The 27304-nt window shown below is 39.4% G+C and overlaps 2 protein-coding genes across 3 annotated transcripts; one reads left to right on the plus strand and one right to left on the minus strand.

Moving 5' to 3' along the window:
• Positions 1-114: 114 nt before the first annotated feature.
• il20ra (interleukin 20 receptor, alpha) lies at positions 115-7479 on the minus strand. The gene is made up of 7 exons (XM_077511375.1): positions 7265-7479; positions 6202-6325; positions 5928-6124; positions 4210-4385; positions 3587-3731; positions 3345-3481; positions 115-3246 (listed from the first exon to the last, which is right to left on the minus strand). Exons 1-7 carry the CDS (start codon positions 7314-7316, stop codon positions 2527-2529), a joined length of 1551 nt encoding a protein of 516 aa, XP_077367501.1. The 5' UTR covers positions 7317-7479; the 3' UTR covers positions 115-2526.
• med23 (mediator complex subunit 23) lies at positions 4055-26895 on the plus strand. 2 transcript variants are annotated; one of them, XM_077511372.1, is made up of 31 exons: positions 4055-8056; positions 8766-8797; positions 8900-8987; positions 9070-9194; positions 9873-9984; positions 10768-10866; positions 10957-11058; positions 11158-11227; positions 12480-12592; positions 12661-12756; positions 14542-14559; positions 14750-14956; positions 15674-15817; positions 15910-16052; positions 17043-17288; positions 17368-17510; positions 18054-18228; positions 19708-19871; positions 19960-20084; positions 20156-20361; positions 21122-21302; positions 21391-21561; positions 22167-22383; positions 22468-22577; positions 22656-22782; positions 22861-23026; positions 23587-23659; positions 23734-23948; positions 24017-24137; positions 25182-25313; positions 26517-26895. In XM_077511372.1, exons 1-31 carry the CDS (start codon positions 8006-8008, stop codon positions 26772-26774), a joined length of 4230 nt encoding a protein of 1409 aa, XP_077367498.1. In that variant the 5' UTR covers positions 4055-8005; the 3' UTR covers positions 26775-26895. The 2 variants fall into 2 exon arrangements, with proteins under 2 accessions (XP_077367498.1, XP_077367499.1); XM_077511373.1 differs by lacking the exon at positions 14542-14559 and having other exon boundaries at positions 4056-8056.
• Positions 26896-27304: the final 409 nt, after the last annotated feature.

Genomic DNA, 27304 nt, shown 5'->3' on the forward strand with positions numbered 1-27304 from the left:
ACTGCTGCTAGTTTATTGCACATTTTGTAACCTTGGAACATTGTATGGCGTAAACCAAAGACCTCCTTATATAAAGCATGATTTTTATTTTATTTTTTTAATTAGAGGAACCACTTGTGTGACAGTTGACAAATGAATACTTTATTAATCTCGAGAGAAATTCCAAAAGACATCAAAGCTGCACAGGTGATATTGTACATTTTCCCCATTTAGTTTGCGCTAACCTAATAACGCAAATGCTACGTGACTTCGACACTTTGAAACTACTGGGCGGAGTGCGTGTACTTGCCAAAATACCTTGGTGACTTCCTTCTCAAGACACATTGCGTTCGAATATAACAAGAACCTTGAATGAATATTTGTGTTAGACCAGCAAACAATGAGGCCATCATTCATGATAATACTAGTTGGTGTTTGAGAATAACAAACAACCAAAAAGGTACATGAGGACAGCAAGTCCAAGACTTTGTCCTGTCACTCATGCAATCACATAATGAAGGTGACACAGCAGAAAGAAAAAAAACAAAACAAAACAAAAAAAAAGCTGCCTGGGGAGTGTAATTGGTGCTATGTGGCAGCATGCCACACAAAGTTTGACTAAAAGGTAACAAGGGTGTGCTATGTTCGGAAACCTTTGGCCAGATTGACTGCTGAGAATAAAGCAGTAACATTATAAACGTAACAGTATAAAGTGCTCTATTTGTACGTGACTGTCTTCACCAAGAGAGTTTGTGTGTAAATGTCCAGGTAGACGTGTAAAAAAAAAAAAAAAAAAAAGAAGCAGGGTTTGATTAAACTTCAGATGGATAAATAGGGAATGTCATAAAACCAGAAATAATAGTCACTGTTCCAAAACTACAACAAAGTACATCGCTCTACTTCCATTACAAAAAAGTAGCTTTGCAGAAAGCATTTTTCCAACACGTACTAATTTTACCGCAGTTGTAAACGCCTTTTTGTGTAAAAATAAGTTTGCGCGATATCGACTTGACAGGAAGAGTGCAGAAAAGACAAGAGAATGACCCACGTTTTTGGATCATTTCACAATTAAAATATGAAAATAAAGTGCAAGGTGCACGTCTAAAATCGCCAACACAGAAGACAACTCGTTGTTGGCTAATTTAATACTCTATCTAATCTACCGTCGTGAATTAGAAGGTAGTGCGATTCCCCAGCATGTGATCAAGGATAGACACAGCCGAACAAACTGGAAGAAAACTAACACGTTTTCACGCGGTCCATGTCCCCAACTCGCTGTGAGTCTCTCAGACTGGCTAGCGGCTTCTCCAACTGTATACGATCTTCACTCACCAGGCCAGGCCCCGCCTTTTCAAGCCGTACACAGTCAAAGTCACAGATACTACACTGTAGTGTTAATTTTATCCGCCATTTTTAAATTTAGTCTCAGTTTTAGTCCAATTTCAATCATGCGTGTTAGTTTTTAATCATAGTTATTTAACCTCATCCCGTTTTTATTCAGTGTATTTTTAGTCAACTATAAATCTAGCATTTTAGTCCAAGAAAATATTTTATTCGTCTACTTTTAGTCAACAAAAACTGTCAACGTTTTAGTCTAGTTTTACTCAGGACAATCATTTAATCCCAGTATTTTTTTTTTATTTTTTTTTCGTAGATTATGTTGAACATTTCGGATCTAAAACTATTTCACATAAAATTTTCTCTCATTTTTTTTTTTTTATGAAAAACATCTTGACGCACAATTACAGTATATCAACATTTACTAGCTATGAGCTAGCATTAGCTCGTGGTCAGATTAACTTTATTGTTGGAGCATTATAGCTGTTAGATTAATTAATGTTGCATTATAACTATAATTTTTACCGTGAATCCACCTCCTATCTGTCCCATGCTTTTGTGTATGTTGCGCTCATTAGCTGCAGATTTGAAAGGGGGTGTGTCAATGTGTATCATAGCAGAGACAAGAATTTACAAAATCCTATTTTTCGTCTCGTTTTTGTTCCTGAACTAAAATGTCCATAAATTTTAGTCCAGTTTTTAATTCAGTGAAGTACATTTTCGTCCCGTCTTCATTAGTCGCCGAAAATGCATACCGATTTAGTCCTAGTTATGGTTTATTAATCTAGTTTTAGTCCGGTGGAAAATGTGTGTTGACGAAATTATTTTTTGTTTAGTTTTCGTTGACGAAATTAACACTACTACACTAGCATGTGAAGATTGGCGACAAGCCCAAGTGGACAAAAATTAAGACCTGACTTTCGGCTTTAATGATCAAAAACACACAATTATCCTAATCAACAGGATAATCAATAGTATACTCTATCATAAAATATTCAATGGCTGCAACTCTTAACACTAGACCTCTAATAATCTGCTTTCTGGAAGCCAATATAGTGATTTTTTTTTTTCCAAGTCAAAGGTATCCGTTACAGTTGTGATGCGTAAGCTTTGCGGGAAAAAAAATTGACGTGAAACAGGCTCGTTTTGACACACTACCAAGTCCAAGAAGAAGATCCCATGCGGCAGGTCCATGTGCAAAGGCAATTGCTAGTCGTCGGACAAGACCAATCCCCATTTACTTGCCATGTCATCCACTTCGCAGCTTGCGGCGGCGGAGGCCCCCTGCTGCGGCGCCTCCTCCTCTTGTGACGCTTCCCTGACGAACACCCTCGCCAACCTGAGTTCCTGCTTTGCCACCTTCGTTTCGCTTCCTTCTCCCTCGCCCTGTCCTCCCTCCTCGTCTTTTCCCGCTCCCGGTAACACGAGGACGCTGTAGTATCCCGCGGCTAGGTTTAAGACGGCGGCGTAGGAGGAGGTGAAGGCGGGTGGCGCATTTTGCGTATCTTCTTCACGCTTCCTGTATGGGCTCCAGGTCATCTCCGTCACGGGCATCCTTAAGCCATTTGGCGCCGTGTTGGCCAAATAAATCGTCGAAAAGTCCGTCGGAGTTGCGGTCACGTTTTCCGGAGGACGTCTGTTTTCCACCTGGGGGAAGTAGGATTGGGTGGCACTCTCGCCGCAGAACTCTTCAGGGTGGACGTCGTCAAGATCTGTCGTCGCCACCCCAACCTGGCCGTAGCTCAGCGAGTCATCGCTGGGTTCTTCAAGCGCCGGTGGCGTTTCTGGACGCTGGACGGCACCGGAAAACGCGCAGTCCGAGGCGTCGTTTTCATCATCGTCATCGTCCGAGGAGCAGTGCGGTTTCAAGAGCGTGATGGGGTCGGGCAATAACGTTTGGTTTTGTTGAAGACGCAAAGTACCTACGTCCTGGAAGGCATAAAAAAAAGACGGAAGCGTGAGAAGACAGCATTGCAGGATTTTTGTCAAGTTTTGGAAACTAGATATAATCTTCAAAAGTACTCTACCAAGGTAATGGGTCTTTTCCGTCCATTCCCCTTCAGGTAGTGATACAGGATGTACCCGACCACCAGAAGGATACAGATGCAAAGTGATGGAACAACAATGCCAAGAACCGCCATCTTCACCTGGACCAGGACCGGGTCTGGGGAAATAAAAGTGCAGGTCACAACTAGTAACAGTCTTAGATGGCAAGATTTGCAAAATTCAGCAATCTGGTGACAAGGAAACAAACACGATCAATTTGTACCTTTGCCGGTGCTGATGCAATGCATCTCGGACTGGTGGCAATGAAAGTCCAAAGAGATGAATCGGACCTTAGCCGAGAAGCAGTATTCCATCTCAAAATCCAACAGTCGATATTTGAATGGGCTGGATGTGACCGGAAAGTGGTGCTGCCAAGAAGCAACGCGGGTTTTTGGTGTTAAGAAAAGGAGCTTTTAACTCATTCACTCCCAAAGACGTATTTATACGTTTTTTAGGTTTTTGTTTGCTAGAGTTTTTGTATGAAGGCTTTGATGCAGTTTCTGACCTGAAGCGGAAGCTTAAAGTGATGGTAGTTGTTAGAAAAAAATAAAAATGAATGAAACAGATGAAGCACACTTTTTTTTTTTTTCCACTTTAAGTGACCACTTCAGGTCAGAAACTGCATCAAAGCCATCATACAAAAACTCTAGCAAACAAAAACCTAAAAAACGTATAAATACGTCTTTGGGAGTGAATGAGTTAAAAACAGTACGTGTGAGGTTTGTCAGGGAAAAAAAAAAATAATCCAAGACTGGTGTCATAAAATATGTTTCAAACGAGTCCAAAGTCAACGTCAACGCCAGTCCGTGAATATCTTTGACAGAACTTGTAATCATTTGAACTTACCACTCGCTCTTGGCGGGAGTTGTAAACAGAAACGTTGTAGTGCATCTGCGGATACAGCGAAGCCATGGAAATGGGCGGGGCATGGTGGTCTGCCTGATATCTGATTGGCCCCGACAGGTAGACCAAGGCGTTGTTGTCCTTCACTTCCACCGATATCTGAGGCGTCCCAAACCTTGCTGTCGGAAAAAGATACGTAGTGATGAGAAAAACGAAGCTTCGTGTAGCACTTGTGATGTTTTTCGACCCCTTAGATGGCACTCGTGGTTTAAAGTGGAAGTCAACCTTTTTTTTTTTTTTGATTTCTTGACAATAATATATGTGACCTCACTAGTCTAAACATGACATTCTGATTAATATTACATTTGTGGAATAAGCGTTCCGGGCTCAACGACCAATCACAGCTCACCAGTTTTCTGAAGCGGAGCTATGATTGGCTGTTACTTGAGACCTGAGCAACATTGATGTCATCTTTAGTCGACAGCAAGTGGCAAAATGGCCGCCCCCTGAGATGGATAAAAACATCTAGATTTTGCTGCTTAACTCAGATTCCACTAAAGCAATATTAACCAGAATACCATATTTTAGACCAATGGGGCTGCATAGAACATATTGTAAAAAAAAAAAAAAAAAAAAAAGTGGGTTGACTTCCCCTTTAACTCATTCGCTCCCAGCTGTTTTTTTTTGTTTGTTTATTTGACTGATTTTGCAAGGCCCACAAAATATTGTGTTCTATTGCTGTAAAAAAAATGGAACCTGCCAAAAGAAAGATTAGAAAGTCTCTTCTTTCAACGAGTAAAGAAAATATTTCTATCTAGAGAATATAGCTAAGCTTCATCATTATTCACAAATCGCTTTAAAACTGTGGGGTAAACAGCTTCGTTGCAACATGGCCCTGGTTGATCTCTTATACTCTACTGTCACCTGCTGGCCGTTTTTGGAATAACTACCATTGCCATGACCATTCTCTTCAGTTCAGAAGAAGCTGCATCAAATTCTTCTGTATATTCTAGCATAAAAAAAAAAAGAAGTCTTTTTCGATATGGTAATGTTTAAAATAGAACATATTCATTTGTTTTTGGAAGCAAATAAGTTAAAGATGCAGTGGAAATGTAATTATTTTCCATTGTACTAGCACCATCTAGAGGAGTAAAAAAAATATAGCGCAAATGCTTCATGAAGCTTCATTTTCTCCATCACTAATTAGTATAGCTGGGTATTAAATACAATTATATAATTTTATTTTTTAGGTCAGGATGATTTTTTTTTTCCCCACAATAATGAAAAAAAAAAATGCCTTTCTTAATAGCCTAAGTTGTCCAGCATATTACTTTTCATCAGTTTTATTCAACCCTATGCTCCTGAAGCGCACAATAGAGAAATAGCTGTTGTGCAAATGATTTGTAATTACTGGCACAATGCCCAGGGAAACAAGTTATTCATGATACCCATCCAGCACCATAGAAATGAATGACAAAAATAACCATGGAGATTGTCCACTGCTTGTAATATGAGCTCACAATAAACGAGTCACTGTTAAACAATCGCTTCTCTCACCCGTTTTATTTACAGTATTAAAGTAAGCTCGCACAATGAAAATAAACAGAATGCATGAATCAATTCATTGTCAATCAGCCCTCTGTCAACACATCGCACACAGAAAACAACAACCAACAGAAACCTTTGCTTGATTACGTTTCAATTTATGCGGCTCAACTTACTGTCCAGCTTCGGCACAAAACGCATGTGCGTCCTGACCCACTCTGAAGGGGCGGAGCCCACGGCGCGCACCCGCCCGTAGTAGCCCTGCTCCGCATCCCAGGTTTCGCGGGTCAAGTCGCACCACGTGGCCTCCGTTTCCCGGCACCATGGCACGGGCCGCCAGTTGCCCTGGCTTCCCCCCACGCTGTCACCGTAGCTGAGGAGGTAAAAGGTGAATCATCAAGGGAAGCTGCTCGGTGTATATATGGAGAGTACGTAAACGTTTCGACTTACAAGGCAAACTCCACGCTGTAACGGGTGCCGGCCGGAGTTTGGTGTCCGGGGTCCCATTTGAGCACGTTGCGCAGGTTTAGTGATGAGAAGGTGACATTCACAGGGTTCGGAGGAGGGGATGAGCCTGCGGCAAATATTTTTTTAATGGTAATAAGAGCTCACAATCATATTTGTACACTTATTTCCAGCACTATTAGTTTTTAAATGACCCGTTATTCTCGTAAAATTCTGACCAATTGCTTTTTTCCCCCCTTTTGCGCATATAAAAAGCAATGCAAGTAACATTATTCAAAACAAGTTGTACATTTTGATTTGTTTTGCCTTCTCTTGATACCAAACAAGTTTTGAAACTACTACTTCTCTGTTCGCAAAAGCCCCAAGCCCATGATTGTCAACCACTATGCTGCCTTCCCTCAAAAATATGGTCAACTGCAGCTGGGGGTCGGGCGGGGTGGTTAAAATCCCCCTCAGGCTCCTGCCTGTTGTCCCCAAACTCTACACACCCCTGCTTCGCTGACATGTCATCAATAGAAGAACTACAAAAAATAACAACAAAATATAAGAACTACAAAAGCCTGAAAGAAAGCTCCTCCCCAATATTTGATTAAAAAAAAATAGCCTGCCTCAAAAAATTCGAATTTATTTATATTCATTAACCACATAACCTTTTGTTTTTGTACTACTTCACGCCCCATTTTCCCCTTTCCATACACAAAAATATAATTAAATCCATCATTTTCCGATGTAAATGCAAAATCTAGGTCAAGTCACCTGTAAAACTAAACTGCTAATTAAAAAAAAACAACATCTCACACCCTGATTTACATTCCAGACACCAATTTGCATAATAAGAACACCCATTCCGCAAAGGACACACTAATACTTCCTTTCCTCTGAAATAAAAATAAAATCAATCATTTTATTAAATACAGCAGCGTGTTGCGTTAAATGACCATGATGATTTACTGTAAATCAAACATGTTACTTAGCGTAATTAAAGTTATAAAGTAGCCAAAAGACAGACAAAACACAGACGGGATACGAAGCCGTAAACAAAACATACCTGTGGAGGAATTCAGTGCTCCAAAGATTACAAAGAGGAAAACGGCCCTCATGACTCTTCCATCAAGATACCCGTCGATTCTTCGGCTTCACCTGCTGCTGCCTTCAACGTGCAGTCGGGTACTAACGAAAGCTAAAGACAAGTCATAACTACGAAAAAAAAAAGAGGCATGTAACCTCAAGAATGTGACCTCACTCGTTTTGGCTCACCTGAGTGCCCGTTTGCGCATGCGCTAAAAAAAAAAAGGTATCGCAGCTCTGATAATTAAGGTTTTTGTTTGTTTGTTTTTAATGACAGGAGCATGTTACCTCTCGTAATAATAATAATAAAAAACACTAACTCAAAAGCTCTTCTTAAAAAATCAACTAGCGAAAACGGGTTTCTTGCAGTAAGGGACGGGTTCCATACTAACTTATGTATGGAGAAAAAATAAAAAAGACGTTGGGCAAATGCGGTGGCCGAAAGGAGTTAAAATGTGTGATGGTTGACGCAACAATATATTTGAACAGTGTATAAATATTCGACAATATTCGTGTTGTGAAAAGTTAAAAAGTTGGGTTGAGTCCGGGAAAAAAAAATGGTCGGAACAATGTATCTGCGGACATAGTTTGACTCCGGACCGTTTTCACTGTTGCGCTCTGCAGGCGTATTGTTAGCATCCGAACTAACCGAGGGAGAGGCGATTCCTGGAAGATTTATGTGACTTTTTTGCAACAAAACGAGGCGCTTTCGGCTGCATCCATGGCGCTAACTATGGAAACGCAGCTACAGAGCATATTTGAGGATGTTGTGGTAATATTTCTCATTTAGCATATTTACGTGCGTTTGCTCGGGATTTTTTTTCCCTTGCTTTATTAAACCAAAGAATAAGTACAGATCAGGATAATGATTTTAACAAAATGGAACATATATCAACATACTTAAGTACAACACAAAACAAATACAACACTACTAAACACAAAACAAAACAAAATAATAATGCCAGGGGTTTCATGGTTTGCTAGGGATGCATGATGTTGTTATGTTACGCCCTCAGGCGCACGCGTTCGCTCCTACAATTTTCATGTTGGTTGATCTGTTGAAATATGACACAATTTCTCATGTAACAATGCTTAATTTAACAACACTTCGTTGTGGACAATAGGCGATGTATAATGGTTGCAAAACTGATTGTTAGTGTAGCAGTGACCAGGGGTGTTCTGGTCAAGGTTTTAGCTTCCGATGTGGATGACCATTAAAGTTGCCGGTTGATTGGGTAGAATCAATTTTACATTTATTTTTTGATGACATTAGGAACTTAAATTCACCAGATTTTAGTAACACAATCTTCAACAGATTGAAACAATTAGGACTCTCAACAGACTAAATATTTATGTTACCGTTATATCACAAAAGCTGAGCATTATTACATGTGTTGTGAAATATTTCTAATTTCTATTTCTATCAGTGCTTGTCGAACTTTTCTGATTTTTTTTTTTGGGGGGGCTGTAATTTTTCTTAGAAAACGGAGATGGTGGAGGAGGCCTTTGCCGGGTAATGTCTCTCTAACACACACAAATACATGCGCCCTGACGTATTGTATGACTATATTGTATGCTAAAAACAATACTTTTTTGTGACACACTGGACACTCAGGATGTGTATGGACAGTCCGGAGGATGAGAGGACAAAGTTGGTCAGTTGTCTTGGAGCCTTCCGCCAATACTGGGGAACTCTGCCTCAGGTTTGCGCACGCACGCACACACGCAATAAATAACACATTCGACTTAGTGGAATCAATCACCTTCTTGTCTATTAATTTGCAGGAGTCCCATGAGCAGTGCGTGCAGTGGATTGTGCGATTCACACACAGCCAGCACAGTCCCAAAAGAATATCCTTCCTCTACGACTGCCTGGCCATGGCTGTGGAGACGAGTCTCTTGCCGCCAAGGTACACACACTAATTTATGGTCAAAAGTATTATGGCTTTATTGTTATTTTTAAATAATGTTGCCATTTTTAACAACAAGGTGTTCACTAGGGATGTAACGATATCCAAACATCACGATACGATATGAAGCTCATGATATAATAATTATCACGACATTGTGAGGAGTTTGGAGAAATTAAAAAAAAAAAAAAAAAAAAGTCACTGTAATGTAAAAAAAATTAGCTTATACTAAAAAAAAAAAAAAAGCATATTGTGCTTTTGTACATAACAGCAATGCATATAAATTACCTACAATCTCTAATAACACCTATTGAGGCACTTACCTTGCACGCACACATTGAGTTCCTCCACATATTGACTCTGTGTCCACAGGCATATTACGTTCTCCTTCATCTGACAAATAGTATAGATTTTAAAAATAGAAGGGCCAAAACATCCCTAATGAAAATTAAATCGCACTAAAAAAAAAATAGCCACCAGAGGATGCTAGAACTGCAGAAATGGAAATCAACCTGACCTTTTTTTTTTCTTTTTTTTTTAAAAACAGATGTGCTGCTTTTAAATATTGTGAACATGACCGGGACGATATTGTGGCAGTTTTAATATCACCAATATCATGATATTGCACTTATTGTTACATCCCGAGTCTTTACGCAACGCGATGTATTTGTGTGTCAGGATGGTTTGCGCTGCACTGATCAGCTCGGACAACTTGGAGTGGGAAAGGACGCAACTGTGGGCGCTGACCTTCGGACTCATACGAAAGATTATCGGAGGGGTGGACTACAAGGTTGCTAAAGCGCAAGTTCATGTTTTTATTTCTATGGAATTGAAGACAGATAAATGAAAATGAATTTCAAATTTAAACAAATGTTTTATTATTTGTCCAAATTAAAATCGAAGAGTTCTTAATATTTTGTCACCCTGCAGCAAAGATTATTGGAGGGCTGGACTACAAGGTCACAAAAGCGTTTTTAGTTTTATGGAATTAAAGACAATAAATAATGAAAATGCATTTCAAATTTAAAAAAATATATATAATTATTTGTCCAAATTTAAATGACAAGTTCTTAATATTTTGTCACCCTGGAGCATATGGTTATTTTTTTTTACATAAACTCTAAATGTATATATATTTTTTTAATACATTCTTTCTTTCTTTTTTTTATTTCTTTTTTTTTACATAAACTCAACATTTTTTAAAATAATTTTTTTAACATAAACTATCAACATTTTTTTTTATAATTTCTTTTACATAAACTCTAAATGTATATATATTTTTTAATACATTCTTTCTTTCTTTTTTTCATTTTTTTTTTACATAAACTCAACATTTTTTAAAATAATTTTTTTAACATAAACTCTCAATATTTTTTTTTATAATTTCTTTTACATAAACTCAACATTTTTTTTATTTTTTATTTTAAGATAAACTCAACATTTTTTTTTATTTATAAGAATATTTTACATTATTATTATTTTTTGGGGGGCAAAAGTTCCATCCCACAATGGAGTTTTTGTGTGCAACAGCGCATCGTCTCACCACTTTTATTTGGACGTGTTTGCGTTTCAGGGTGTTCGGGACCTTCTGAAAGCCGTGCTGGATAAAATCCAGACCATTCCCATCACCGTCAGCTCGGCCATCGTGCGGCAGCTGCTGACAGCCAGACAAGTGCGGAGCTCTCACATCGCTTTATTTCAAGCGATAATGCCTTTTTCTTGGTCAAAGAATGAATGTAAATGATTGCTGATGTCTTCCAAGGTGGTGGAGTACATCTTGGACAGGAACGCCTGCCTCCTGCCTGCCTACTTTGCCGTCACCGAGATCCGAAAACTGTATCCGGAGGGACAACTGTCGCACTGGGTAAGTAGTAGTTCCCTTTTTTGCTGTGTTCATTTCAGCAAAGTGTTTTTTTTTCTGTTTTTTTTTTTCTTTTTTTAAGTACTCGTCTTGTGCTTGTAGCTTCTCGGCAGCTTGATCTCAGATTTTGTGGACAGTTTTCGACCCACTGCCAGAATCAACTCCATCTGTGGTAAGAAACCAAAGCAACTTGTGTATGCACTTAATGTATTTGTTTATATTAGGGGGTGTCATTTTTAAAAATGCACGATTAATGTACTGGGTTAATTCTAGTCGCAATGCAGAAGGCATGCATGTCCACATTCAAATTTGGCAGTAATAAATGTAATAATAATGCATATATTTGTGGAGACTGGCGTCAAGTTGTATTTTACAAATTTTAAAAATGTGCAGAATTTCACAAGTTGCTTCATGTTCAACATTAGATAGCTCTTAATATGAAAAGAAAAATGCACTGAGCCATCTTCTTACAAATGCAATTATGCCATCTAGTGGCAGACAAATCACCAACACAAATCAATATCGCACTCATTTTTTTACAGAACATTTTTTATTTTTGAATTATTATGAAATTAATGTATGAATAATGAAAACATGCAGCCATATTTCGATTTAACATTTTTTTCCCCCCAATTTTATGTTAACAAGAGTATGAAAACTTGGAAAAAACATTTTTGGAACATTTTGTTGTACATTTAGAACAGATATAAAATTTGCGATTAATCATGATTTATCTATTGAAGTTGTGCGATTAATTACGATTTAAAAAAATTATACTCGCCTGATACATCTAGTTTGTATCAGTGCCAGCTGATTTTGAGCATTTTTACTTATCTTTCAAAGCAAACAGAATATTATGTGCTTTTGATACATTTACAATGCGAGTACCAAATGAAAGATCGCGTTCCATTTTTCCATTAGGGGGAAAAAAAATATATTTCTACCTTATTCCTTTCTTGAGTCATCACCATTTGAAAATCGGTCACTTGAGTGACATTGAGCGCCAACTGAAAATGAGAAAACAAGCTTTTTGTGAAAAGATACATTTTCTCCGCAAAAGTGACTTTGACACGAATATTTTTTTTTGTCTAGTGGCTCTCTGTGAATTAGAATTAATGTGACAAAGGCTTTGATCGTTTGATCACGTCATACTTGAAAATGTTCCATTGTTCACCATTTCCAATGCTGCCATCTGCTGGCCATAGTTAGTGGCTGTTTTTGATTCCACAACTCATTGACCAGGCAGCGCTGCACTTAGACGTTGCACTGTCCATTGATTTAAAAAAAAAAAAAAAACGTAGATGACGTCATTTAACGTTTATGGCGGCATACATCGTGATTTTACTAAACGTTATTAGACGTTTTTGGTGGTCAAAGAGTTCAAAGGCGCGGGTGTACCTAATGTTGTGGCCGGCCCGCCGCAGGCCGTTGCAGCCTTTTGCCGGTGGTGAACAACAGTGGCGCCATCTGCAACTCGTGGAAGCTGGACCCCACCACGCTCCGCTTCCCGCTCAAAGGCATGCTGCCCTTCGATAAGGTGCCGCCACAAAGCGCACACAAACGGCGCCGTAACTCGTTGCTAACTTGTTGGCATGTGTGCACAAGGACCTGTTTGAGCCGCAGACGGGCCTGCTGCGCTACGTGCTGGAGCAGCCTTATTCCCGAGAAATGGTGTGCAACATGTTGGGGCTCAGCAAACAGGTACACTTTTGTCTACAGTTAACACGTGTCCTCCTCTCCGTGACCCGCCTCCTCCTCCTTTATGAAATGGGATCGTTTTTGTGTACACGTACCCGCTTTTTAAAAGTGATGGTTTCCTGTTTCTTCCTTTCTTTTTTTTTCTTTCTTTTCTATTTGCTGCATCAGTGTTTCCCGTAGATGAAAAAAAAAAAGAAAAAAGTTTTTACCATGGGAAATTAGGGCCACAATGTCAAGAAATGATAGACATAAAAAAATAATAATAATAGCGTTGCAATTAAAACATAACAATTAAAAAATTAATACATTATATTTCAGTAATATTGAGACTACTTCCAAATAATTAAAAGTAAATTCACAAATTTTTTTAACCTTAATCTCTCTACTTTATTCTTGTTAAATTATTTATTGTTATTATTATTGTCATGATTATTATTAAAGGGATACTTGACTTATTTTCAGCAGTAAAAAGTTAATATTTTGTCTATAATTGATGCGGTAACTTCATTATTTTTCATGCGTAATTGATGACTTTAAAAAGTCATTTTTCTACTTGCTGTCGACTGATGATGACATCACCTGTGCTGAGGAAGTAGGTAACGACCAATCACGGCTCAGATTAGTGACCAAACCCAGGAAACAGGTGAGCCATGATTGGCCGTTACCTACTTCCTCAGCACAGGTGATGTCATCATCAGTCGTCAGCAAGTGGAAAAATTTGTTATTAACGGTATTATTAATTTAATTGGACATGAAAAATAATGAAGTTATCAAATTAATTCCAGAGAAAATATTAAATTTTCACTGCTGAAAATGGCTCAATGAGTTAAGTATCCCTCTCATTATGTTAAGATTTATTTTACTGTAAAATTACAATTTTAGTCTTGTTAAGTGCTGTCAAAGTTAAAGCATTAACTCATTGATTAATGACAAAAAAAAAATATCGCATGAATCATGTATTGGCGCAGATTAATTGCACGATTAATTTTGACTGCAGATGATCCTTTAACTTATGGTTATGTTAAAGGTAGCGCAGGTTGTTTTTGAGCAATAAACATAACTGCCTGCTTTAAAGTAAAGCATTTTAATAAATGTTTGCGTATAATAGTCAGAATATTTCTTCATGTCAAACTACTGGGGTCGTTTTACTTATTTATTTTACTTAGTCAAATTTATTTATTTATTTATTTATTTTACTTTGTCAAACTACTGGGGTCATTTTACTTATTTATTTTACTTTGAAATGATGAAAAAACTCATTAGAAAAAAGTGGACGAGAGTGTGCAGTGGATGAAAAAATGTCGACGACCTCATAACATTATATGTTGAAAAGATTAACACATAACAGGTGCTTTTCATATTTTGGCGGGCAAAAAAAAGCCTTTTTTTAATTCTGTGATTAATCAAAATTCTAATATGTAATTAATCTGATTAAAAAAATAAATAAATAATCGTTTGACAGCTCAAAAATGTGACTTTACTGTAATATTTTACCAGTATGAGTATAGTTTTTTGTAAAATGCCGACATTTGGACCGTATTGTCATCAAAGTAGGGAAACACTGATCTTCACTTGCCTCGGTGTGGGCGATCGTCTCCTCCCCTCTGCTAACAAAGCTCGCTTATGTGCATGCGTAACAAGCCACTTTTTTTTTTTTTTTTGTTTAAATTGGCGGCCAACGACCTCGTCGCTCGTGAGTCACCACTCTTCTCTTTCTCTGTGTGTCTCCCTCCTTTTCTTTTGTTTCCTCCCTCTTTTCTGTTTCTCTCCTGCGCTCGTCTCGGTAAGACTCTGAACATTGCCCAGGTATGTCCTCCTTTGCTCCTCCTCCTCCGAATCGTTGGTGAATGAGGCCCGTCGGGCTTTTTTGTTTTGTTTTGTTTTTTTCCTTTTATATTTTGCACACCGAATGGTCTCACTGCGTCCGCCGCGTTGTCGCCCGGCTCTCGCCGTCACCTTTTTTGACGGCCCTCTCGCTCGTCTCCCCGCTCGGCAGCAAAAGCAGCGCTGTCCCGTGTTGGAGGAGCAGCTGGTGGACCTGGTGGTGTACGCCATGGAGCGCTCGGAGACGGAGGAGCACTTTGACGCCGACGTGGGCGGCACCAGCCAGCTGCTGTGGCAGCACCTGTCGTCGCAGCTCATCTTCTTCGTCCTCTTCCAGTTCGCCAGCTTCCCGCACATGGTGCTCTCGCTGCACCAGAAGGTACAGGCAGGGCGATTCCTTAAAGCCCCGCCCACTTTCTTGCTTGGACCGACTGCTCTCGGTTCTGTGCGTCAGGGTCTTCTTTTGTTAACTGTGACGGACAAGTAATTGAATTGAAAAAATAAATACAATAATAATTAATAAAAAAAATAATTAAGAAAAATAAAATATTTAATATAAATAAATTCAATAATAAATGCAAATAATAATTTAAAAAAAACAATTTAAAAAAACATATTTAAAATAAATAAATGAAATAATAAATGAAAATAATAATTAAAAAAATAAATATTTAAAATAAATACATTAAATAACGAAAGAAAAAAAATAATTAAAAAAACACTGAATAAATGAAATAAATGAAAATCATTTAAAAAATAATTAAAAAAACATTTAAAAGAAATAAACAATAAATTAAAAAAATAAAATACATATTTAAAATAAATAAATTAAATAATTAATGAAAATAACAATTATAAAATATTTAAAGAAAAACATTTAAAATAAAAAAAATAAATAAATGAAAATAAACGCTTAATCAAAAAATGCGCATTATTTGAAATAAATTCAATAATAAATTAAATAATAATTTAAAAAAAATACTGAAAATATAATATTTAAATAAAATACATGAAAAAAAAACAACATAATATTTAAAATAAATAAATTAAGTAATATGAAACTAATCATTTAAAAAAAAAAAAAAATGTCCTCCAGCTTGCAGGTAGGGGTCTTATCAAAGGGAGGGACCACCTGATGTGGGTCCTGCTGCAGTTCATATCGGGAAGCATCCAGAAGAACGCCTTGGCCGACTTCCTCCCCGTCATGAAGCTCTTTGACCTGCTGTATCCCGAAAAAGAGGTCCGTCGCTTCTTGCGATCCATCAGTTGTTAGCCTTATCGTCAAGTCACTTCACGGGTGGAATATTCTCTATGCTCCTCCACGTTTCCCAGTGCATCCCCGTTCCGGATATCAACAAGCCTCAGTCCACGCACGCCTTCGCCATGACCTGCATCTGGATCCACCTCAACCGCAAGGCTCAAGGCGACTCGGACCTGCAGATTCCCATCCCGCACTCTCTCAAACTGCACCATGAGTAAGCAAAAAATTAATTAATTATTAAAAAGCACTCAATTATTCTTCATTTTCAACATATTTTGGTATTTCAAATTTGAACAAATAGGATGGACGCCACCGAAAATTACAGGCTCCACTGTATTGTTCTGTTGATTATTTTGTTCAGTTATCAATGAATCGGATTAAATGCACATTTTAATTTTTAAAACAAAACATTTGCAGAGCAGAAAATGCACTCAAATCATCAATTTATTAGACAGATTAGATATTATCGGGCCGATGCCGGCCATATTTGGTGCTAGTTTTATACCAGCGCTTCTATGAATCATTATTAAAAAAGCATTAAAAGTCATTTCATAGATTTAGTAAAATTGAGGCTTTATTAAATGGCATTAAAAAAGCATTAGTTTTATGGATATGTATGGAGACTGAGGACTAGTTGTTATTTGCAGGGGTCCACAAAATTATTTCCCAATTAATTTGCTCTTAATTTGAAAAGTAAAATGTACTTTTCGTATCACCAACATCCAACATGAAACTAATGCCATCTAGTGGGAGAAAATGACCTCAAAATCAATGTAACTCAATGTTTTACATCCTTTTCAATGGTACAGTATACTATTTAATATTTTAGCTTGAAATCATTGTATAAATGACTGGAGCAATGAATTTAGTTACAGCCATGATTTTTCTGGCTTTTATGTTAATTAACAATAATATGGAAAAACTTGAAAATACGTGTTTTATTGTACATTTAGAACAGATGTAAAATAAACAATTAATTAGCGATTAATTGCTAGTTAGCTGGAAATCATGAGATTAATAATGATTAAAAAACTCTCAAAAAAAAAAAAAATCCTTAAAAATGTGTTCATGTGTCATGCAGTAGGATGTGGGCATTAAATTTTGTTTGAAGTTGCATAAAGTTGAACACAGTCTCCAAATGATGAATCGATGATCAAAAATAATTGTGGTAGTTGTTAATTGAACTTGCTTTGCATCCTTTGAGGTTCCTGCAGCAGTCGTTGCGCAACAAGTCTCTGGGCATGTCGGACTACAAGATCGCCCTGCTGTGCAACGCCTACAGCACCAACTCGGACTGCTTCAGCGTGCCCATGGGCGTCCTGGTGGAGACCATCTACGGCACGCAGTCCATGCGGATCAACCTGCCGGGCACCAACTGCATGGCGCTGGGCTCCTTCACGCCGCTGCCCATGAACCTGCTGGACTCGGTCACCGTGCACGCCAAGATGAGGTGCGTTTATTAAAAAAAAAAAAATAGCCTTCCTTGCGCTCAGCTTTGCCTCGCTGTCGCCCCCGTCGTCCGCGTCCAGTCTGATCCACAGCATCGCCACGCGGGTCATCAAGCTGGCCCACGCCAAGTCCAGCGTGGCCCTGGCGCCGGCCTTGGTGGAGACGTACAGCCGACTGCTGGTCTACATGGAGATCGAGTCGCTGGGTATTAAAGGCTTCATCAGTGAGTTTCACACGCTGACTGACGGAAGAGGGAGGATTAAGGCCAGGGAAGAGACAGGGAAAAAAAAAAAAAGTTAGGCAGGATTCTGACTTTCTTCTCACAATTCTGAAGTCACAATTCTGACTTTAAATGACGAATTCCCAGTTTATGCTCAGAATTCTCACTTTCAAGTCAAACTTTAAATTCTGACTTTAAATTCAAATTTCTGACTTTAATCTCAGAATTCTGACTTTAAAATCAGAATTCCGGCTTTAAAGTCAAACTTTAAATTCTGACTTTAAAGTGAGAATTCTGACTTTATTCTGAGAATTCTTACTTTAAAGTCAAATTTTAAATTCTGACTTTAAAGTAAGAATTCTCAGAATAAAGTGAGATCTTTTTTTTTTTTTTTTCCCTCTCTTCACTGGCCCTAATCCTCTTCCGTGGACTGACTGACAACCAAAAATGCAGTTTTTTGTTGTTGTTGTTGTTGTTGTTGTTGTTGTTGTTGTTGTTGTTGTTCCCTTTCACTGAAAATCGTTTGTTACCGTTGGCCTCCTTCAGGCCAGCTGCTGCCCAACGTGTTCAAGTCTCACGCGTGGGGGATCCTTCACACCCTGCTGGAGATGTTCAGCTACCGCATGCACCACATCCAGCCGCACTACCGCGTCCAGCTGCTCAGTCACCTGCACAGTCTGGCCGCCGTGCCGCAGACCAACCAGAACCAGCTGCATCTCTGGTAAGCTCCAAAAAATTGGCGGTAAACTCGAGCAAGCGTGTCTGTCTGGCAGCCATGTTGGTAGGGGCGACTTTGCCGTTAAAGGTAATGCAAAGCCAGGATGTTAGCTTAGCATCATTAGCCACATAGTCATGTCAGTTTTTTTTTTTTTTTTGTTTGTTTGTTTTTCCTTCTTCTTGTATCAAGCTGTCTCTATTGGCATTCAAAGCACACTAAAATCAAAGCGATTATCAACTGAATGTCAAACTTTTTTTCATTCATCATTTGTTTTTGTTTTTTTTGTTTTTTTGCTTGTTTTTTTAATGTACTTGTTATACAGCACAGTGTACATTTTCGATCTCCGGAATGCAGTATTGTAGAGCAGGGGTGTCCAAACATTTTCATTTGAGGGCCACATACAGAAAATCAGAAGGACACAAGGGCCACATAATGTTATGAAGAGAAATTGTGTTTAGTCCTAAAAATTGGACACATAATTTATTTGTGCTTTTGCATATTTAGAAAAATGCTACAGTATATAAACCAATTTATTTGTAATATGGCAATAGGGTTATTATAGTTTTGGAATTTTTCATTTTAGTTTTTTTTTGTTTTGAGTTTTTTTTTATTTTATTTAGTTAGTTTTAATTAGTTTTCAGGGTGGTTCTGTTAGTTTTTCATTAGTTTTAATTATTTAATAAATGCTTAGTTTTTAGTTAGTTTCAGTATTAGTTTTAGGTTGTTTTTTTTTAATGTGTATTACTTGTGCACAATATTTAAAAAACACGATGGGCGCAACGTCATTATTCCGGTTTATATCAAAATAAATCGACAAAAAATTACATTTAAAATCATCCCCAAAGGCTCATGCATTCAATTAACTACCAAAGACTAAAACGAAGGACATTTTTGCAATAATTATCGTTAGTTTTGTTTTCAGTTAGTTTTCTTCTTTTGAAAAATGTAGTTTTGAATTTTAGTTTTTTTTCGTTAGTTTTAGTTAACTAAAATCAACTTTAATAGCACCTGTGTTTTTCGGCACCCTCCCTTCTTCCTTTGACCATCTCCAAACATTTTTGTTTTTATTTTATTTGAACTGAGTCAAATGCCATTTTTAGCATATGTCGCGGGCCACTGAAAAATGAACGGCGGGCCGCAAATGGCCCCCGGGCCGTAGTTTGGACACCCCTGCTGTAGAGCGACGGGACAGACACTGTTGGAAAGGTCTCGTCGAGACGAATCCGCGGATGCCCGTATGTCGCCGGTCGGATGTAGGAGGCGAGAGATCCGGCAGCTCAAAGACCATAAAAATAAATAAACAAACCAAAACAGCGAGGCTGCGAGATGAATAAACGAGGGAGCACTGTATATTAAAAATAAAAATTGTCAAATTTTTCTGATTTAAAAAAAAAAAAAAAAAAAAAAAAATGTTATAAGCGCTCATATGGGCCCGCCGATGAATTGGTCACTCACTACTGCTGTCGATTTCCCATCCGGTAGCGTGGAGAGCACGGCCTTGCGCTTGATCACGGCGCTGGGCAGCTCGGAGGTGCAGCCGCAGTTCACCCGCTTCCTCAACGACCCCAAGACGGTTCTGTCGGTGGAATCGGAGGAGCTGAACCGAGCGCTCATCCTCACCCTGGCCAGAGCCACGCACGTCACCGGTAACCCCCGCGACTGCCCCCCAAACGCCCGCCTCGCAGGTATCAAACCTGAAAACGCGAGCTGAACCCGGCCCCCGCGCGTGCGCAGATTTCTTCACAGGCTCCGACTCCATCCACGGCACCTGGTGCAAAGACATCCTCCAGACCATCATGAACTTCACCCCTCACAACTGGGCGGCGCACACCCTCTCCTGCTTCCCGGCGCCGCTGCAGGTACGGGCCCGGACCCGGACGGCGCCCGCCGTGCTTCCCCGCTTTGACCCCCGCCCGTCTTTTGCCGCCAGGCCTTCTTCAAGCAGAACAACGTCCCCCAGGAGCCGCGCTTCAACCTGAAGAAGAACGTGGAGGAGGAGTACCGCAAGTGGAAGTCCATGACCAACGAGGAGGACATCATCACGCACTTCTCCATGCAGGGCTCGCCGTCGTTCTTCCTCTGCCTGCTGTGGAAAATGCTGCTGGAGACCGACCATATCAACCAGATCGGCTACAAGTACGTAGCAAACTCAAATTCATCGACAACCGCTTTAAGACTCGAGTAATCGTTTGGAGCCATTTTTTCCCTCTGATTTCAGCATTATTGCAACAGTAATTGATGACTGATTATCTTCTGTCTTAAATCAAAATAAGACATTTCTAAAACATCTCTTTCTACGTTTACCTTTTTTATGCTGCATTCAAGGATGGTCAGAAGTCGGATAACTCTGAGTTGTTTTTTTCCCAGTTCCGACCTGAAAGCGTTCGCGGCGAAAGTAAACAACCAAAATGGCGGATAGTGAGAGTAAATTGTTTTTGTTTTGGTTCTTAAAACTCATTTTTTACCTCCAGCAAACTTACCAGCTCACAATTTTGCTTAATTTGTTTGTTTTTATCTTATTTCATAAGCATTCCATACAGTTCGGTAGTTCACCGTATAATTTCATGCATGGCTTTCCCCCCCCAAATTTCCCATATACACTTCCTGGTTTGAACTCTGAAATGTCAAACGTCCATCCTCGAATGCAGCATAAATCACTACACGAATACAAATAACACCAATCACTGGTTAATAAACAGTAATCAGGGAGAAAAATGTTTTTGTAATACACTTTGAATGCAAAATTAAAATGAATCTGATGAGTCGAATCGATTGAATAATTGATAGATGAACCGCTTCTAAAAATATTCGATAGTGACAGCACTAATAAAGATACAAATTTCATCCCTCTTTTAGATTTCCCATTCTTATTTGTTTTTTTTCCCCGCTCCCTCAGCGTCCTAGAGCGAATTGGGGCGCGGGCTCTGGTGGCCCACATGCGCACGTTCGCTGACTTCCTGGTGTACGAGTTCTCCACGTCGCCCGGCGGGCCGCAGCTCAACAAGTGCATCGAGATCCTCAACGACATGGTGTGGAAGTACAACATCGTCACGCTGGACAGGGTCATCCTGTGTCTGGTGAGCCCCGCCCCGCCGTCACGGCCTTCCCGTTTCCATTGGCGACCGCCTCTTACCGCTCTCTACCCGACGGCGCCGCCCGGCCCAGGCGATGCGGAGCCACGAGCGCAACGAGGCTCAGGTGTGCTACTTCATCATCCAGCTGCTGCTGCTCAAGTCGGACGACTTCCGCAACCGGGTCAACGACTTTGTCAAGGAGAACGCGCCCGAGCACTGGCTGCAGAGCGACTGGCACAACAAGCACATGAGCTACCACAAGGTACGCGAGTTGCGCGTCACGCGCGCGGGGCATTTGCGGCAGACCCGAGTTTTCGATCCAATCTCAAACCTATTTTGAAACTCTAGCCATCATTTGAAACTTTACCTGAACCCGATTTTAAAATCTTATCCCTAGTTTAAACCCTACTTTGAAACCATAACCCAATTTTGAAACCCGACTTCTTAATTCAAGCGTAGTTTTAAAACCCTGCTTTAAAACTGCACCTATAGTTTGAAAGCCTAGCCTAAATTAATACATTAATCGACAACTATTTTAATCATTCGAGTAATCGTTTGGCGCCTTTTTTTTTTTTATTTAAAATTGTCCAAATCCTCTGATTTCAGCATAACAACGGTAAATGTTTATTGATTTATTATTTACTATTATTGAGACTATATTCTGTGTTTAATCAAAATGAGACGTTTGCAAAAATGTGTTTATTTTGGAAAACAATGACCGAACCGGTAACATAGTATATACCCCCATTCATTTCATCATTTTTTTAAAAATTATTATGCAAAGTACAAAATAAGCACCAATCACTGGTTCATAAACAGTAACCGGGGGGGGAAATGTTTTTTTAATACACTTTTAATTTGCTTCAGAAATACCCGGAGAAGTTGTATTTCGAGGGCGTGGCGGAGCAGCTGAGCCCGCCCATGCAGGTGCAGCACCAGTACATGCCCATCTACTTCGGCAACGTGTGCCTGCGCTTCCTGCCCGTCTTCGACATCGTCATCCACCGCTTCCTGGAGCTCATCCCCGTCTCCAAGTCGCTGGAGACCCTCCTGGACCACCTGGGCGGACTCTACAAGTTCCACGGTCGGCATCCCGCTATTGTTATTGTTGTTGGTATGCCACTTTTGAGAGACTTTAGTCTTGAACCCCGTTTACTTGTTTGCGTAGATCGTCCGGTGACTTACCTGTACAACACCCTGCACTACTACGAGCGCCACCTGAGGGACAGAACCAGCCTGAAGAGGAAGCTGGTGCACGCCATCATGTTGTCGCTCAAGGTCCAGAAAAAAAATCCGTCCGCACTTTTTGAGAATGACGTAATCGTAATGACGGCGTGACGTTGGTTCGTGGGACAGGACAACCGGACCCCCGGCTGGTGCCTGAGCGAGACCTACCTGAAGTTCGGCATGAACCAAAGAGACGACAACGTGTGGACGCCCGACGACACGTACTACTGCAAGCTGATTGGACGCCTGGTGGACAATATCCTTGGCTAACAGTCTTTTGATAATTACGTCGCAATCTTTCCAACGTTCACCCTTAACTGCCCCCCCCTTCCACCCATGGCGGGCAAGTCGCCGGGTCCGTTCCCCAATTGCGACTGGAGGTTTAACGAGTTCCCCAACCCGGCGGCCCACGCGCTGCACGTCACCTGTGTGGAGCTGATGGCGCTCGCCGTGCCCGGAAAGGACGTGGGCAACGCCCTCCTCAACGTCGTCCTCAAGAGGTGGGCCGCATAATCTGGATGCACTCAAATACTTCAAAGTTCATTCAGTACTTTGAAATCTACGGAAATACTCGTGGAATACTACCTAAATGCTTCCTCTATAAATTACCTAAATACACTTTAAAAAAAAAAAAAAATCTCTTTAGATAATAATCTAAAAAAATAATTTAAAATCTGCATAATACTCCCTAAAAGTCGCATAAAAACTCTTAAATCTACTGTTACCTAAATACTCTTAACTCGACTGAAGTTAAATATTCCTGGATTTTGTTACATATGAATCTAGGAAATGAAACAACTTATTGATGCAAAAAGTATTTTCAATAAAATGACATACAAATTGTAGCGGAATAAAATATATTAAAACAATTCTAAATGTCTACTTGCCTAAATCCTATGAAACAGGACGCCGCTAACCCCCCCCCCCCAAAAAAAATAAAAATAAATAAAAAATTGAACCCACAAACACTTCAGCATTCTGCACGTTTGTAGATTGAAAAAAAAAAAGAGATTTTTCGTCCTGCCACTAGAGGGAGCCTCAGTGCATGATTGTCTTTCAGTCAACCTCTGGTCCCCCGAGAGAACATCACAGCCTGGATGAACGCCATCGGACTCGTCATCACCGCTTTGCCGGCAAGTTCCCAAAACGCCATCGCTCGGTCACGGAAAACAATCGACTCAAAACGTCAAACCGTATTCCCCGCCAGGAACCGTACTGGATTGTGTTGCACGACCGCATCGTGACGGTGATGGGCTCGCCGGCGCTGACGTCGGAGACGGCGTGGCCGCGGGACCCCTTCGCCCTGCTGGACTTCACCGCGTGCCACCAGAGCTACAGCGAGATCAGCTGCAGCTACGTGCTGGCGCTGGCGCACGCCGTCTGGCACCACTCGTCCATCGGGCAGCTGTCGCTCATCCCCAAGTGAGGCGGCGGGCCGGGACCACGCGTCTTCGCCCACCCGTTGGTTCTGATCGTCTTTGCGTTTGCAGGTTCCTCTCGGAGACGCTGAAGCCGGTGGTCCAGACCGAGTTCCAGCTGCTGTATGTGTACCACCTGGTCGGACCCTTCTTGCAGCGCTTCCAGCAGGAGAGGACGCGATGCATGCTCGAGGTGACGCCTTGATTACTATGGACCAACAACAGTGACAAACTGATTAATAAATAAATACATAAATAAAGGTGAAAATTAAAAATGGATATAAAGAAATCTAATTCAAAAATTAAATGCAAAAAAAATATAAACACTAATTAAAAACATCAATATAAATAAAAGTAAAAATAAATATAAAAAAATAATAAAAAATGCTTTAAAAAATGTGGAAATAAATACAATAATAAAGGTGAAAATAAAGGATATAAAAAATAAGTAAATGCAAATTAAAAACAACAAAATAAATAAAAGTTAAAATACAAAAAAAAAATCTAAAATGAAAAATGTGTAAATAAAGACACTAATAAGGGTGAAAATAAAGGATATAAAATATAACTCCATAATTGAATAAAAAAAAAAATATAAATGCAAATTAAAAACAACAAAATTAATAAAAGGAAAAATAAATACAAAAAAATGATTCAAATATGTTTTTAAAAATGTGGAAATAAATACAAAATAAAGGTGAAAATAAAGGCTATAATAAAAATAGAATTCCAAAATTAAATACAAAAAATATCCATGCAAATAAAAACTCTCTCTCTCTGTATATGTATATGTAAAAATAAATACAAAAATAAAGAGATTCAAATTAAAAAAAAAAATGTGGAAATAAATACAATAATAAATATAATTAAATTTCAATTGACCCGTTCACTTGACCATTGAAAGGCCGTTTGCAATGGCGGAGTCCAACCAAAGACATGCTTTAGGACCGCCCCCTCATTTGAATATTATTTCATCCTGACAGTGTTTTATTTTGTATTTTTACTTATTCATGGATATAAATTGTTGTTTTTATTTCCATTTATATATATTTTTTTATTTAATTTTTTGTATTCTATTTTTTGAATTAGTTTTTATTTTCACTTTTATTCATTTATTTATTTATTTATTTTATTTTGGTCCTCCCTAGACTCCATCCGCACGTGGAGAGGACGTGTTTGGTTTCAAAAGACAACAGGAAAGGTTGATTGCATTCCCGCGTGCGTGTGCGTGTTTCAGATCGGCGTGGCCTTCTACGAGATGCTGCAGGTGGTGGACCAGCACTGTCAACATCTCAACTACATGGACGCCATCTGCGACTTCCTCTACCACATCAAGTACATGTACACGGGCGACAGCGTCAAGGAGCAGGTCGGACCAAACGTGCTAATTCGGCAAATGATGAAATACAGACAGCTAACAGAGCGGCATTTTTTACATTACCAAAAAAATAAAATAAAATCATCTACATTTTCCAGTCGGGGTGCGGGGGGGATAATTAATATAAATAATACCTACCAGTCTTTCAAAAATTACTCAACAAAAAATAGAATTCTGTATGTAAATTTTAAGTTGTTAAAGTAAACCATGAATCCATCAAGAAAAATTCACAAATATTTTTGGGGACATTCTTGGAATGTGATTGGATTTTATGCACCCACAAAAATCGTAGATATTTCAAAGCTTCAAAATGAAAATTTAATTTACAAAATTTGACGTTTTCATAAATGAGTTTATACATTTAAAATAAAAACGAAACATTTTTTAAAATGGCTATTGATTTTTCAAATTAACCTCATTAGCTGCCAAAAACGTATAAATACGTTCTATTTTAAACGTATTAAATGTCCCAAAGACTTATTCATACGTTTGTTTGTTTTTTAATGCTAGAGCATACAGAAGGCTTTGATGCAGCCTCTCAACTGCAGAGAACGGGTGAAGCAACGGTAGTAATTACAAAAAGGGCCAGCAGGTGTCAGCAGAGTATAAGAGATCAACCAGGGCCATGTTGGAAACAAGCTGATTTTCCCACTACTCTGAACAGATTTGTGAATAATGATGAAATTTAGTTATATTCTAATGCTAACTGCTGCAAAATGGAAACTGATAGAAATACATATTTTTTTCTTCCTGATAAAAGTAGAGACTAATTGTTCTTTTGGTAGGTTCCATGATTTTATAGCAATAGAACACAATATTCTGTGGGTCTTGCAAAATCAGTCAAAATTCAGTTGCTTCATTCAAAATGGCTGCCAGTTATACTAGAAAAGGAATAATAAAAACCCAAACAAAATTATAACCAAAAATAAGTTAAATATTTAAATTAATACATCTTATTCACATTTAATCAAATTAGATACTGTTCAAAGAATCTAAAAAAAAAAGAAAACCATATTAAACAAAAAATATTTTTGTATGCTTTTTTTTTTCATGAGTACTTCTTGTGCGCACACAAAAAACCCCCCCAATGAATTAAAATATTGTCAAACGCAAACTATATGAATGCCATGAAAACGAAAAGCCTTGGCCGCGGTCTCACGTGTTCAAAGCCCTTGTGTGTGCGTGGATGCGCAGGTGGAGAAAATCATCCTGACCCTTCGGCCGGCCATGAAGCTTCGTCTTCGCTTCATCACGCACAGCAGCAAGACGGACACGTCTTCGGCCACCGCCTCGTCGTCTTCGGCCGCCGCCGCGCAGCCCGCCCCCGCCTCCGTCGCTCCGGCGGCCGTCACCTCCACCACGCCTCAGCCGTTGTCTGCCGCCGCCGCCTCCTCGATGGCGTCCGCCACCGCCTCGCCTTGCGCGTCGCAGCACACGCATGCCTCCATGTAACCCCTCCCACCTGTCAGGAAAAGACAAATCGTGAACGCTCACCATCCAGAAAACAAACTAAAGGAACTGTCCTTTTTTTTTTTTTTTTTATAAAAGCATCATGCTGAACTATTTTGTATTTGCGTTTTATATTTTACAATAAAATGGATGGCAAGTGTTGTGTCTCGTCGTCTCAACTTGAAAATGGAGGCAAAAACGGCAGTGGAGTAAACGGCCATGTCTAATAAGATGTTTGTTGGGGGGTTTTTAGGGAAAAAATGCCTCACTCTACATCTTTTTCTTTGTTTGTTTTTTTTGTTTTTTTAAATGCCTTACTATACATGGCCGTTAAAAAAAAAAGCCTGACTATAACATGATCTTTTTTTTGGGGGGGGGGGGATGCCTTACTCTCCATGGTCGTTTTTTGGGAGAAAAAAAATGGCGTACTATACTATACATGTTTTTTTGGGGGGGGGGGGTTTGGGTTGGGCATGCCTTACTATACAAGGCTGTTAAAAAAAAAGCCTGACTATAACATGGTCTTTTTTTGG

Source organism: Festucalex cinctus, chromosome 21 (genome assembly GCF_051991245.1).
Source record: "Festucalex cinctus isolate MCC-2025b chromosome 21, RoL_Fcin_1.0, whole genome shotgun sequence".
Lineage (NCBI taxonomy): Eukaryota > Metazoa > Chordata > Actinopteri > Syngnathiformes > Syngnathidae > Festucalex > Festucalex cinctus.

What these genes read in the sequence shown, in the direction of transcription:
- il20ra (XM_077511375.1), bottom strand. Translation starts at nt 7,316, where the DNA reads ATGAGGGCCGTTTTCCTCTTTGTAATCTTTGGAGCACTGAATTCCTCC. An exon ending in TTTTGTGCCGAAGCTGGACA is followed by an intron (nt 4,386 to 5,927) that starts GTAAGTTGAGCC and finishes TTTTTCCGACAG; the next exon opens with CAAGGTTTGGGACGCCTCAG. An exon ending in GGAAAAGACCCATTACCTTG is followed by an intron (nt 3,247 to 3,344) that starts GTAGAGTACTTT and finishes TATGCCTTCCAG; the next exon opens with GACGTAGGTACTTTGCGTCT.
- med23 (XM_077511372.1), top strand. Translation starts at nt 8,006, where the DNA reads ATGGCGCTAACTATGGAAACGCAGCTACAGAGCATATTTGAGGATGTT. An exon ending in CAGAACCAGCTGCATCTCTG is followed by an intron (nt 18,229 to 19,707) that starts GTAAGCTCCAAA and finishes CCCATCCGGTAG; the next exon opens with CGTGGAGAGCACGGCCTTGC. An exon ending in CAGCTGTCGCTCATCCCCAA is followed by an intron (nt 23,949 to 24,016) that starts GTGAGGCGGCGG and finishes TTGCGTTTGCAG; the next exon opens with GTTCCTCTCGGAGACGCTGA.